Source organism: Primulina tabacum, chromosome 10 (genome assembly GCF_025594145.1).
Source record: "Primulina tabacum isolate GXHZ01 chromosome 10, ASM2559414v2, whole genome shotgun sequence".
Classification (NCBI taxonomy): domain Eukaryota; kingdom Viridiplantae; phylum Streptophyta; class Magnoliopsida; order Lamiales; family Gesneriaceae; genus Primulina; species Primulina tabacum.
Genome location: NC_134559.1, coordinates 20,087,327 through 20,099,189, shown reverse-complemented (window position 1 = coordinate 20,099,189; position 11,863 = coordinate 20,087,327). Strand labels below are relative to the sequence as shown.

Here is an 11,863-nt window from a genome sequence, read left to right as displayed (position 1 = left end):
CCTACCAATGAAACATGGTACTCAAATCGCAGATACTAGTTTAGAACTCGAGCGGCCTATATCCTTCTTAGTGGCGGCTGAATCGACTAGGAACTGTTTAGAATATACAGTATTCCAAATATGAGTTTCATGATACTCATCATATGAGCATCTAATATTCTTTCTACTATTTGTATATTCAAGGACTTTATCTATGCAACTAGCATGGGTATACAGATAAAGAAGTGCCAAACAAGAATTTCAAATATTACTAAAATAAAGACTGTTTATACATAGAGTTTCATTGTGAACACTCGGCCAACACTTGGCTCGACGGGCACCTACTCTAACAAACACATCATCCAACTTGAGTGCCCAATCTTTCCGGTTGATGTTAATCATCTTCTCTAATTTTTGTTTAATCTCCCGGTTGGATATTTCAGCTTGTCCATTCGATTGAGGGTTATATGCTAGTGCTACCTTATGCTTCACACTGTATTTAGCCAAAAGTGAGTTGAAAATTTTATTGCAAAAATGCGTACCTTCGTCACTTATGATGACCCTTGGTGTTCCAAACCTGGTGAAGATATTTTTATGCACGAATTTAGCTACAACACGAGCATCATTAGTATTGGTGGCAATTGCTTTCACCGATTTTGAGACATAATCCACGGCTAGCAAAATGTAAGAATTACCAAAATAAGGGGGAAAGGGTCCCATGAAATCTATGCCCCGGACGTCAAAAGTTCCACTTCCAAAATATTTGTCAGTGGTAATTCATGACGCCTAGAGATGTTTCCTAACCTCTGGCATCTATCACATGATTTCACTAGGGTATAGCTATCTTTAAAAAATTTAAGCCAATAAAAATCAGATTGCAATACCTTAGCCGCTGTTCGTAATGCTCCAAAATGTCCGCCATATGGTGAAGAATGATATTGCTCTAGAATCTCCTATGCTTCGGCATCGTCCACGCATCTTCTAATAACTTGGTCAGCACATCTCTTATAAACGAAAGGATCATCCCAAAAGAAAATTTTGATATCATAGAAGAACTTCTTTTTCTGATGATGGTTCAAATCTGGAAGAAGGGTACCACAAGACAAAAAATTTGCAATATCTGCAAACCAAGGAAGTATAGCGTTTACCTCGAAGAGTTGTTCGTCCGGGAATGTTTCTTGTATAGCTGCCTCTTCCTTCTTCTCCTCCAGCTCAAGTCTCGACAAGTGGTCAGCCACTTGATTCTCACTTCCTTTCTTATCTTTGACCTCGAAGTAAAATTCTTGGAATAGCAAAATACACCTTATCAAGCGTGGTTTTGCATCCTTCTTGACGAATAGGTAGCGAATAGCTGAATGGACAGTAAACACAACTACTTTGTGCCGATCAAATAGGGTCTGAATTTGTCGAAGGCAAACACTACTGCAAGCATCTCCTTCTCAGTCGTAGTGTAATTTTGTTGTGTGGCATCCATTGTGCGGCTTGCGTAGTAGATTGCCCTAAACATCTTTTTCCTTCTTTGGCCCAAGACAGCGCCAACTTCATAATCCCTCGCATCGCACATTAGCTCAAAGGGCTCCTTCCAATCCGGCACTATCATAATCGATGCAGTTACCAATGCCTTCTTGATTTTCTCAAATGCCTGCAAACAATCATCATCAAATATAAATGTAAAATCTTTTTCAAGAAAATTACAGAGGGGTTTAGTGATCTTAGAAAAATCTTTAATAAATCTATGATAAAACCCCGCATGTCCTAGAAAGCTCCTTATTCCCTTGATGTTCCTTGGTGGAGGAATTTTTTGATTGCAAACACTTTAGCTCGGTCTACCTCTAGTCCCTTCGAAGACACTTTATGTCCAAGAACAGTACCCTCTTGAACCATAAAATGACATTTTTTCCCAATTAAGAACTAGGTTCTTTTCTTGACATATCTGCAAAACAAGAGATAAGTTATGTAAACAATGATCAAATGAAGAGCCGAATACCAAGAAATCGTCCACGAAGACTTCCATGATTTCCTCTACCATGTCTGCGAATATGGCCATCATGCATCTCTGAAAAGTAGTAGGCGCATTGCATAGCGCAAACGGCATTCTCCTAAAAGCGAACATGCCATAAGGACATGTGAAAATAGTCTTCTCCTGATCTTCTAGCTCTATAGCAATCTGGTTATAACCTGAATAACAATCTAAAAAGCAATAGTTACAATAACCTGCAAGTCTATCAAGCATTTGATCAATAAAAGGTAGTGGAAAATGATCTTTACGTGTGACATTGTTCAACTTTCTATAATCAATAAATACTCGCCAGCCAGTTATAGTACGGGTAGATATTAGTTCATCATTTTCATTTCTAACCACAGTTATTCCACTCTTTTTAGGTACAACTTGCACAGGGGACACCCAACTACTGTCAGAAATACCATAAATCACACCAGCATTTAATAATTTCAGTACCTCGTTTTTCACAATTTCTTTCATTGCTGGGTTCAACCTCCTCTAGTGATCCACATAAGGCATATATGACTCCTCCATCAAAATTTTATGCATACATATAGCGGGGCTAATTCCTCTAATATCTGAAATCGACCACCCTAAAGCGGTTTTATATTTCCTCAATACTCAATAATTTATCTTTTTCATCACAAGTAAGGGAGGAAGAGATAGTTACCGGATATGTCGACTTCTCACACCTAAAAATTCATAGCAGAGGTGGCTTGGAAGTTCCTTCAAGTCAGAAGAAGATGATATTACCTCAGTTTTTTCATCTATGTTCAACTCCTAAAGTTGTGCAATTTTCTTTCTTTCTTTCTGCAATCCATCAAGAGCAATGAGTTGCTCTTTAAATTCCCAATCATCTTCATTAGCAGTTCCTGCAACACCTATCAAACAACTCTCCAAAGGATCCCTCATTCCTGCATAATCAAGAGATACACATGAGTCTATAATATCAATGAATTTACAAGTACTTACCTCATTTGATCCCTTCAGGGCATGATAGATATAAAAAATGACTGATTCTCCACCAACTCTCATGGTGAGTTCACCCTTATGTACATCTATCGATGCCATTCCAATAGCCAGAAACGGTCTCCCAAAGATTAATGGGGTATTACGATCATCTTTAATATCTAAAATCACAAAATCAGCAGGAAAAATAAATTTATCTACTTTTACCAGTACATCCTCAACGATTCCACGTGGATACGTGAGACTTCTGTCTGCAAGCTGTAAGGTGATAGTGGTTGGTTTGACCTCTCCAATCTCCAATTCCATATAAAAAGAAAATGACATCAAATTAATACTTGCTCTTAAATCACATAAAGTTCTACTACATTTAGAACCACCAATAAAGAAAGGAATAGTAAAACTCCCTGGATCTTTTAATTTTTGTGGCAGCTTCTTTTGCCGAATGACGCTACACTCTTCAGTCAGCTTCACAGTCTCATACTCCTGCAGCTTTCTCTTCTTAGACATCACATCTTTAATGAATTTTGCATAATTCGGCATTTGTTCCAGAGCATCAGCAAATGGTATGTTGATGTGAATTTTCTTAAAAATATCCAAGAACTTTGCAAACTGATCACCCAAATTCTTCTTCATGAACCTTTGAGGATATGGAAGAGTAGGTTTCAATATAGGAGGTCATTCAACTTCAACTTCAGCTTTGGATCCCATAGTTTCACCTTCTTCAACTGTCTTCTCACTTTCCACTCTCTCTTTGGGACTTTGTACCTCCAATTCTTTTCCACTCCTTAAAGTGACTGCCTTGCACTACTTTTTTGGATTAACTTCTGTGTTACTAGGAAATTGACCCATGTTCTGATCTCTCGATGCGTTAGCCAGCTGTCCGATTTGTGTCTCCAAAGATTTCATCTTGGCTCCCATATTTCCTATGTGGGTCTCCATATTGTCAAGACGAGACTCAGTCCTTGCCATCTTTTTTCCAGATTCAGCAACAAACGTTCCTACTAAATCCTCAAATAAAGGCTTTCCTTCCCCCTTTGATGTATTGAACCCCGGTGGAGGATTCAACACATTTTTATTATTCGCATATGAAAATTTTTGTGATTTCTTAAACCTGGATGATAAGTATTAGGGGAAGGGTTACCTCGATATCCTCCAAATCCACCAAAATTTTTGTTGTCGATATACTGAGCTTGTTCAGGAAGAGATGGTTCTTCAGCAACAATCGATGGATCCTCAATTTCTGATGTGCTCACCTTATTCATCGCTGCTATTTGTGTGGTCAATGCAGATACCTGGGCAGTGAGTGACGTTATAGGATCCACAGAATAAACTCCAGCTATTCTCTTTACTCCTGATATCTCGGACGGCCACTGTTAACTATTTATAGTCATCTGCTCAAGAAAGTCATCAGCTTGCTCAGGAGATTTGGCAAAGATCGTGTCACCAGCCGCTGCATCCACTATTCCTCGTGTTTGACCATTTTGACCATTGTAGAATAACTCAATTTGCACCCAGTCTTCGAAGCCATGGTTCAGACACTTTCTCAACAATTCCTTGTATTTTTCCCATGCCTCATACAACTGCTAAAAATCAGTATGCCTGAAAGTGCTAATCTCAATTTCAACTATACAGACTTTGTAGGAGGAAAGTATTTTGCCAGAAATTTCGTCGCCAGTTCCTGCCATGTCGTGATACTTCGCAAGGGAAGCGATTGGAGCCATTCTCTTGCTTGGTCCCTGAGAGAAAACGAAAAAAAATGCAATCTAATAATATCATTAGGAACATTATTATTTTTTACCGTATCCGTTATCTCCAAGAAAGTCCTCAAATGAATGTGAGAATCAGCAGTGGCAGTTCCTGCAAATTGGTTCTGTTGAACCATATTTATCAGTGCAGGCTTTGGCTCGAAATTATTGGCGTTGATGTTCCCTCGAGCAATGCCAGAATAATGAGTGTTGATCACTGGTCGGAAGTGATCTCTGATAGGTATAGCCTCCGACAGGTTATGTCTGTCATTCTCTCTATGTTCAGCCATTGCTTGGATCTCTTCTCTTCTTGTTTTTCTTAATCTTCTCGCTGTTCTTTCAATCTCCAGATAAAAAATAAGCAAGTCAGGGTTTTACGATTTTAGCATGCACTGTCAAGCAGAAAAAAATGAAAAACTCAATCAATATAAAATAAAACAAAATAAAAAGCTCTAAAAATCCAGACTAATTGGTAACAATACTGATATAAATTCAAATTTGACACTCCCCGGCAATGGTGCCAAAAACTTGCGGCGTAATTTCCCGCTCGCAAGCGCACAATTGTCAAGTTTTAATATATATGAGTAGAGTATCGTCACCACGAGGAGTGTAAACTAAAAAATATATCAATGCTTGTAATTAGAATAGTCCCGACTTTATCTAGAAAATTCAGTAAAATTTTTGGTTTGCTTAAATGAATTAATTGAAAACAAAGAATTAATCAAATCACCGAGTTGAGAAATATCAATGAGACAAAATATCTAAAGAAATGATTTCACTAAGTTTCCACGATAATTATTCCTAGTTAAATTTATATTCATGAATTCCAATTATTTAATGGCCAAGAACACTTAATTATTTTATTCAAATAATAAATGCAAACGATATTCTTGCCTAAGCCTAGCTAAAGTTATACGCCTTCCGAACGATATAAACATTCAACGATATTTCTCTAGTGATCTATAATCCTAGTCCCTCTGCCGAGTTGTAGAATTAATCAGACAACACACAATTTATGACCAGTAAATTGCAGTAAAATTAACACAGAGAACACAATTAAACAACAACGTAATTCAATCAAATAAACCACATCAAATCATCGAGTCCACAAAGCTACATCATTCTAGATGGAAAATTAGTTCATGACGAATTCTAAATAAAAGAAAAACATGTTTGAATATTTAGACATTGAAACAATATAAAATAAAGATGAAAGAATCAAATAACAAATCGGAAGTGGCGTCTCCATCCCCACATCCGTCGTTCTTCGTATTTGTGATAGTTGTTCGTACTCCGGATCTTCGTATCGTGTTCGTGCCTGCTCTACCGTGTGTTTTTCTCTCCCAAAACGGCATCCTCCTTTTTGACTCGTCTCTCCTTTTATTTCCGCGTCCGGGCCATAAGTTGAAAGCCCATTTGCTTGTTTCGCCGCCATTAGCGCCACGGTACTGGGTTTTCAGCGCCTAGGGGCCCATCATTTGTGAGTGTGAGCGCCGCAACGCTTGTTCCATAGCGCCTAGGCACTTGTTCTTCGTATGTGAGGCGCCGCGGAGCTTCTTGGGCAGCACCTAGGCGCTCATTCCTCGGCAGTAAGGCGCCGCTGCGCTTGTTGGGCAGCGTCTAGAGGCTCGTTCCTCAACTTAATGAGCGTTGTGGCACTACATTGTGGCGCTGCGGCTCTCGTCTATCGCATTTTCACGCATAAAAGCACCTTAGTTTGCTATAAACCATCCACCAGTTGTTTATCTCCTGCACGACACAAACGCAACAAAAACCAAGCGTAATTCTGCTCGAAACTAACATAAATCAAATAGATTAACATATAAATTAAGTGCAATTCTTGCACTTATCACAAGCCTTCAATGCATTCAAAATTCTATCAAAACTCTAGAGACACCTTGGTTTATTAAAGGTATAACTCTTGCATAATAAATTTTTACATTCCCTTAACTCTTCCCTTAGCTCCCTTTTTGGTTCTTTTAGGACAAGAAAATTTGAGCTTCTTTGAGCTAAAAGAATGAGTTCATGAGCTGGGGTTTTACTCCTCCGGTGATGACGCTTCAATTATTGTGATTTCTCATAGCATAGCTTCCCGTTGAGCTAATCTTCAAGCTTTGGAGTTACTTCCTTGAGCGTGTTAGATGAAAATTTAAGTTTATGGTTGAGTTTTAAAGTTAAGATTAAAGTTTTGAACATAGTTTTGAGTTTTAATTCTTACATAATTTGCTTTGTAAATTCCGAGTTCTCACAGAAAGGGCCGATCCAAACCATGGACCAGACCCTGGTTGGTCTGAGACACGGCCTAGGAAGGTTCGACCACCGCTAGAATGAGCCTCAAAATCGATCGAGCGTGGGGAAGTGTGTTGGGTCGTGGGGTACGTTTGGGTGAGCCTCGGTTGTGCGTGTGTCTGGGACGTGCATGGGCTTGTGATGTTTCGGTCCAAGAAGGTCTTAGGGTGGTCTAGGATTGAGTGGTTCAAGGCTGGTCCAAGCCGGTAGGGCCTATAGTCGAAGGGTTGCACGTCGGTGGACTAGGGTTGAAGTTCGAGTGTCGCTGGAAAATTCCAGCAACTTTCAAGCTTGTTTCGTGAGTCACATGTAGGCTAGAATAATTGGTTTTTAGGCTTGTCATGTAGGTTTAAGTTATATTTCGAGTTGGGAAAAGTTTGGGTGAAATTCGAATTGATTCGGTTTAAAACCGGGACCCCGGTCCAAGTTTTAAAATGAATCATATAAGTTTTGAAATGGGCTCGAGTTTACGTCTAAGAAATACATTTAATATGTTTTGGGATGTTTTAAGGAGTTTGGTAAGCTTCGGGTTGAAATATAGAGGTTCAGGGGCAAAATGGTCATTTTGGGTTTCTAGGGGCAAAATGGGCATTTTACACCCGAATCGAGATTTTAGTCATGGCAGCACCCCGGGCACAAGTTTATCATGTTTTTAAATTTAATGTATCACATATCTGATTTTCATGATTTTTATGAAACTATTAAAATACGTTGCATGCTTGGTTTTAAGGAAAATTACGTATATGCATGATTTTTGCTAAGTGAAGAAAATGATGATGTTTTTGAAGAATGCGATTTGGTTGTGACTGACGATATATGTATACGATGATGATGAGGCCTAGGCCTAGTGGATGGGTAATACTATCGCTGAGGTTCGACAGCCGCTGGGTACCATGGTTATACGTAGATGGATCCATCAAATATAGCTGATACGATATAGAGATGATATGATAGAGCTGATATGAAAGTCACAACTAATGAACTGAATTCGATCAAAGTAAATGTATGAGTATATGATGATACGATGAGCTGTTTTTTCACGAAATGATTCTTCATGACATGTTTTCATTCATGGTTTTAAGTTCATGAAATGTATTTTATTACACTACTTTTCACTGTTGCATGTTACGTATATGTATTTTCTATTAATCGGTACTTGTGTGTTGAGATTTTAGAGTCACTAGGCGTGTATGATGCATGTGAGCATTTTGAGGAGGAGACTGCAGGTGCCGAACTCTGAGTAGGTAGGGCTGGATACATCACGTTTTTATGAGCTTTGAGTAGTCACAATCGTTTTTATTTGTTTTTATGTTATGATGTTTATTTTCAGGATTTTACGCATTTTATTCTGTTCATGCATGGTTGAGGTCCGAGATGGCAAATTTTAAACTGCAGTATTTTATCCGTTATTCGATCACGATTATTTTTTTAAAGGCGTAAGTTATTATGTTATGATGTTGATTTTCAGGATTTTACTCATTTTATTCTGTTCATGAATGGTTGAGTGCCGAGATGGCAAATTTTACACTGCAGTTTTTTACCCATTATTCGATCACGATTATTTTGTTAAAGGCATTTTTTCAGCAGTAGTGCATGCGTGCAAGATTTTAAAGTTCAAATTTAAGTTTTTTTTTAAAAGAAAAAAAAATTTAAATAGTATTTTAAGCAATAGATGTTTCAGTTTGTATCAGAGAAATGGTCTGTATAAGGTTGTGCCACCACCTGCTTCTGCAGCTTAGTTTTCAAGCCTCAAGTCTGTAAGTTTGTATGATTTTAAATGTTTTGAAAGTTTTAATGATATCACCTGCATGTTTACATGATATATGTTTTACAATACATGTTTAGCTGTTTTCATGTTTTGGAGATTAAATGTTTTAAAAACTAGATTGGGTTGCATGTTGGTTACGTTGGAATTGGACATGTCTAAGAAATTCGGTTATTGGGCATTAGGAAATGTTGAAAATAATTTGACTAGATTGATTTGTGGATTTTTGTACTGATGTTCTACTCTTTTGGATTATAAGTTAATCATGAAGATTTTGAATACTTTTGAGACATGTAGATTTTCTAAGAAAATACTGATGATTTGCGGATATTAATTGAGTTAATTTCTTGATAATTACTTATAAGGAATAATAATTCGAAGATTGGGTCGGCCTTTAGAAGGATGAAAATGGAAAATTTGGGATTTTAAGTTTCGATGGAAAGGTAAGAGTGGTTATGGGAATTGATTTTGGGTTTAATAAGCTTAAAATTATTGAACATTATGTTACAAGAAACCTATAAAATAGAATTAAGAACGCCAAGAACTTGTGGATAATTGTAGAACTTTCGTAATTAAGGATCATTTGGATAGTTTTCGAGGAAATTGGGAATTAAATTTGCAATTGTTATGAAATTTGGGGACTGTTTTAGCAATAAATGAGAATCGAATAGTTTAAGTGAATTTTCGATGATTTAGGCTCGAAGGGATATTTAGAACCTTGAAATATCTGGGTTATAATGTTATAAGGAATGGTAATCAAGGACAGTGTTGGATGAATCGATATTGGGCTTGAAAATCTAAGCGTTGGTAATAGTGTTGTGGCAAATTAAGAATTTAGAGTGATAACCATTTAAGATAAAGTTGCTCAATTAGTTAAATCATAAGATTAGACGTTAAGTTAACTTATTTTTGAGAACTTAAGGCTTGATGTAACATAAGTCTTAATCATGATCTTAAAAGTTAAGATTATACCTTTGTAGAGTTAAGGTTTTCTAGGAAGTTGGGCATGATTGTTGGTTAGATTAATTGATAGACGCATGTAAGAAGTGAGGTGGACACCTTGTCTTGAGGAATTTTTGAAAGTCATTAAGAAGCTTAGGATTAAGTAAATATGTGTGTTAGGATTATGTTATCTAATATTATTTGGGTTGCGTAAACTTGAATTTCAAGTTTATGAAATAGGTGTTCATACAAAAATTTTGTGTGAAATAATAACAAAAGAAAGTAGTGGTGTTCGACATATGTTACCAATGAACGCATATTAATATTTTTATCGAGTAGAAATCTAAAATCTTGATATGAGGATTCTAGCATTCTATGGATTATAAGTGAAGTTGATTTATTAGAGTTAGTTCAAAATTAACATTGGATAACTTATTGAGTTTTATATGCTAGTTTTAATTAAGAATTTAGGATACCTAAGATTGCGACATTCGTTTCAATGAGGGAAGTCCAAGTGTATTAGGTCTCAACTATATTGTAATTGGGAATGAAATAGTTTAAGCATGTAATTGAGGCTAGAAGGATTTTATTATATTGGTAGAAGATCGATATTTTATATCTGGGTTTTATGGATTAAAGTTACTCGAGGTTTAAGATTTGCAACAATTTAATACTTGGGATGTACTTGTAAATAATTAAGTTACGTAAGTTTGGTGTCGTAAGATAAAGATTCGATTCAAGGATCTTTGTTTAATATTATTATGGGGTTGAGATAAGGTTCAACTTTTAAGTGTATTGCCGAGGATGGAAGTCGATTCGTAATCTTTGGTGCTAATATCTCTTAAGTCGAACTGCATAACTGCTAATGTAATAGGTTGATGCACATTATGGGTATTGTATAAGCAAAGTAAAGTGCGATAAGCTTGGACATTCACTTCTAGTATGAGGAATTGCGAGAAAGGTCAAATCCAAGGTCATAGTAGAACAAAACTAATTCGTCATAGGCCGTTTTAAGTTGGGATTTCGCAAATGAGAATTTTGGTAGGCAATTTAATTAGGATTGAGTAGACGTAAGGATAACTTTACACTTATTTTATCAGAGTAGTACAGCGGAAACGTGGATTATTGGGAGACTAGAATTAAGAGTCTAAACTTTTTGATTATCGAGGATAAGAGAATTTCGAGGACGAAATTCAATTTAAGAGGGATAGATTGTAACGTCCCGAAAATTTGAAGGTCCACGTAAACACATTCATGCAAGTCATTAAATTTCTTTTGTATTTTATTAAATTTTTTTAATGCATTAAATTCATGTTTATTTCATGAATTTTTGTTTTAATTCATGGTTTATTTAAAGTTTCACGCATTAGGACTTTAAGTTGCATTTCGCGCTCGAACGAGGAATGATGACCGAAGATATTCTGGAAAAATATTTTTATTGAAGAATTATTTGTAATTATTTAATATGAAGTATTTTTAAGGTTGTTTTCGAAAAATGGGCCTTGATGGGTATTTTTACTTGCCGAGTCGTATTTTTAGCCGGTACCAAAATTTTTTTGATTCGGGGGACTTTTTGAGGGCTCGTGCAATATTTTAAAAAACGTACCAAAACGAAATATTTTTCGGGAGTGTTATTGGGCTTGTCGGGTATGTTTTATTTCTTAATGGGCTCAAAACCCTTTTTATTTTTAATGGAAGCCTTAGTGCATTTTATTTAACCTTAACTAAATCTAAACAAACCCTAACCCTAATCTCACTAAGTGGCCGCCCCTTCCCTCCATCAGCAGCCCCTCCCTTTTGATTTTTAAAGCAATAAAATCAGCATCAACCATCGGCCATAGCTTTGTTCTTTCAAGAAAACCCTTCCGCGCTCCTCTGGTGCTTCCCCGACGTGCTTTTCTTCAAGCTTTCGATCCTATAATCATCAAGGCACACTTGTACTTTCATTTTCCCTTCATAAACGCCAATAATATATAGATATTTAAGTTCATGAAATGTATTTTATTACAGTATTTTTCACTGTTGCATGTTACGTATATGTATTTGCTATTAATCTGTATATGTGTGTTGTGTCTTTAGACTCATTAGGCGTGTATGATGCATGTGAGCATTTTGAGGAAGAGACTGGAGGTGCCGAGCTCTGAGTAGTCAGGGCTTGATACGTCACGTTTT

The 11,863-nt window shown here is 36.7% G+C and overlaps 1 protein-coding gene across 1 annotated transcript; it reads right to left on the bottom strand.

The window, feature by feature from the left end:
* Positions 1–2,761: 2,761 nt before the first annotated feature.
* LOC142504967 (uncharacterized) lies at positions 2,762–3,583 on the bottom strand. Its single transcript, XM_075617803.1, has one exon. It carries the CDS (start codon positions 3,581–3,583, stop codon positions 2,762–2,764), a length of 822 nt encoding a protein of 273 aa, XP_075473918.1.
* Positions 3,584–11,863: the final 8,280 nt, after the last annotated feature.

Bases quoted from the DNA above. Each gene is read 5' to 3' on its own strand.
- LOC142504967 (XM_075617803.1), bottom strand. From the start codon at position 3,583: ATGAAGAAGAATTTGGGTGATCAGTTTGCAAAGTTCTTGGATATTTTT.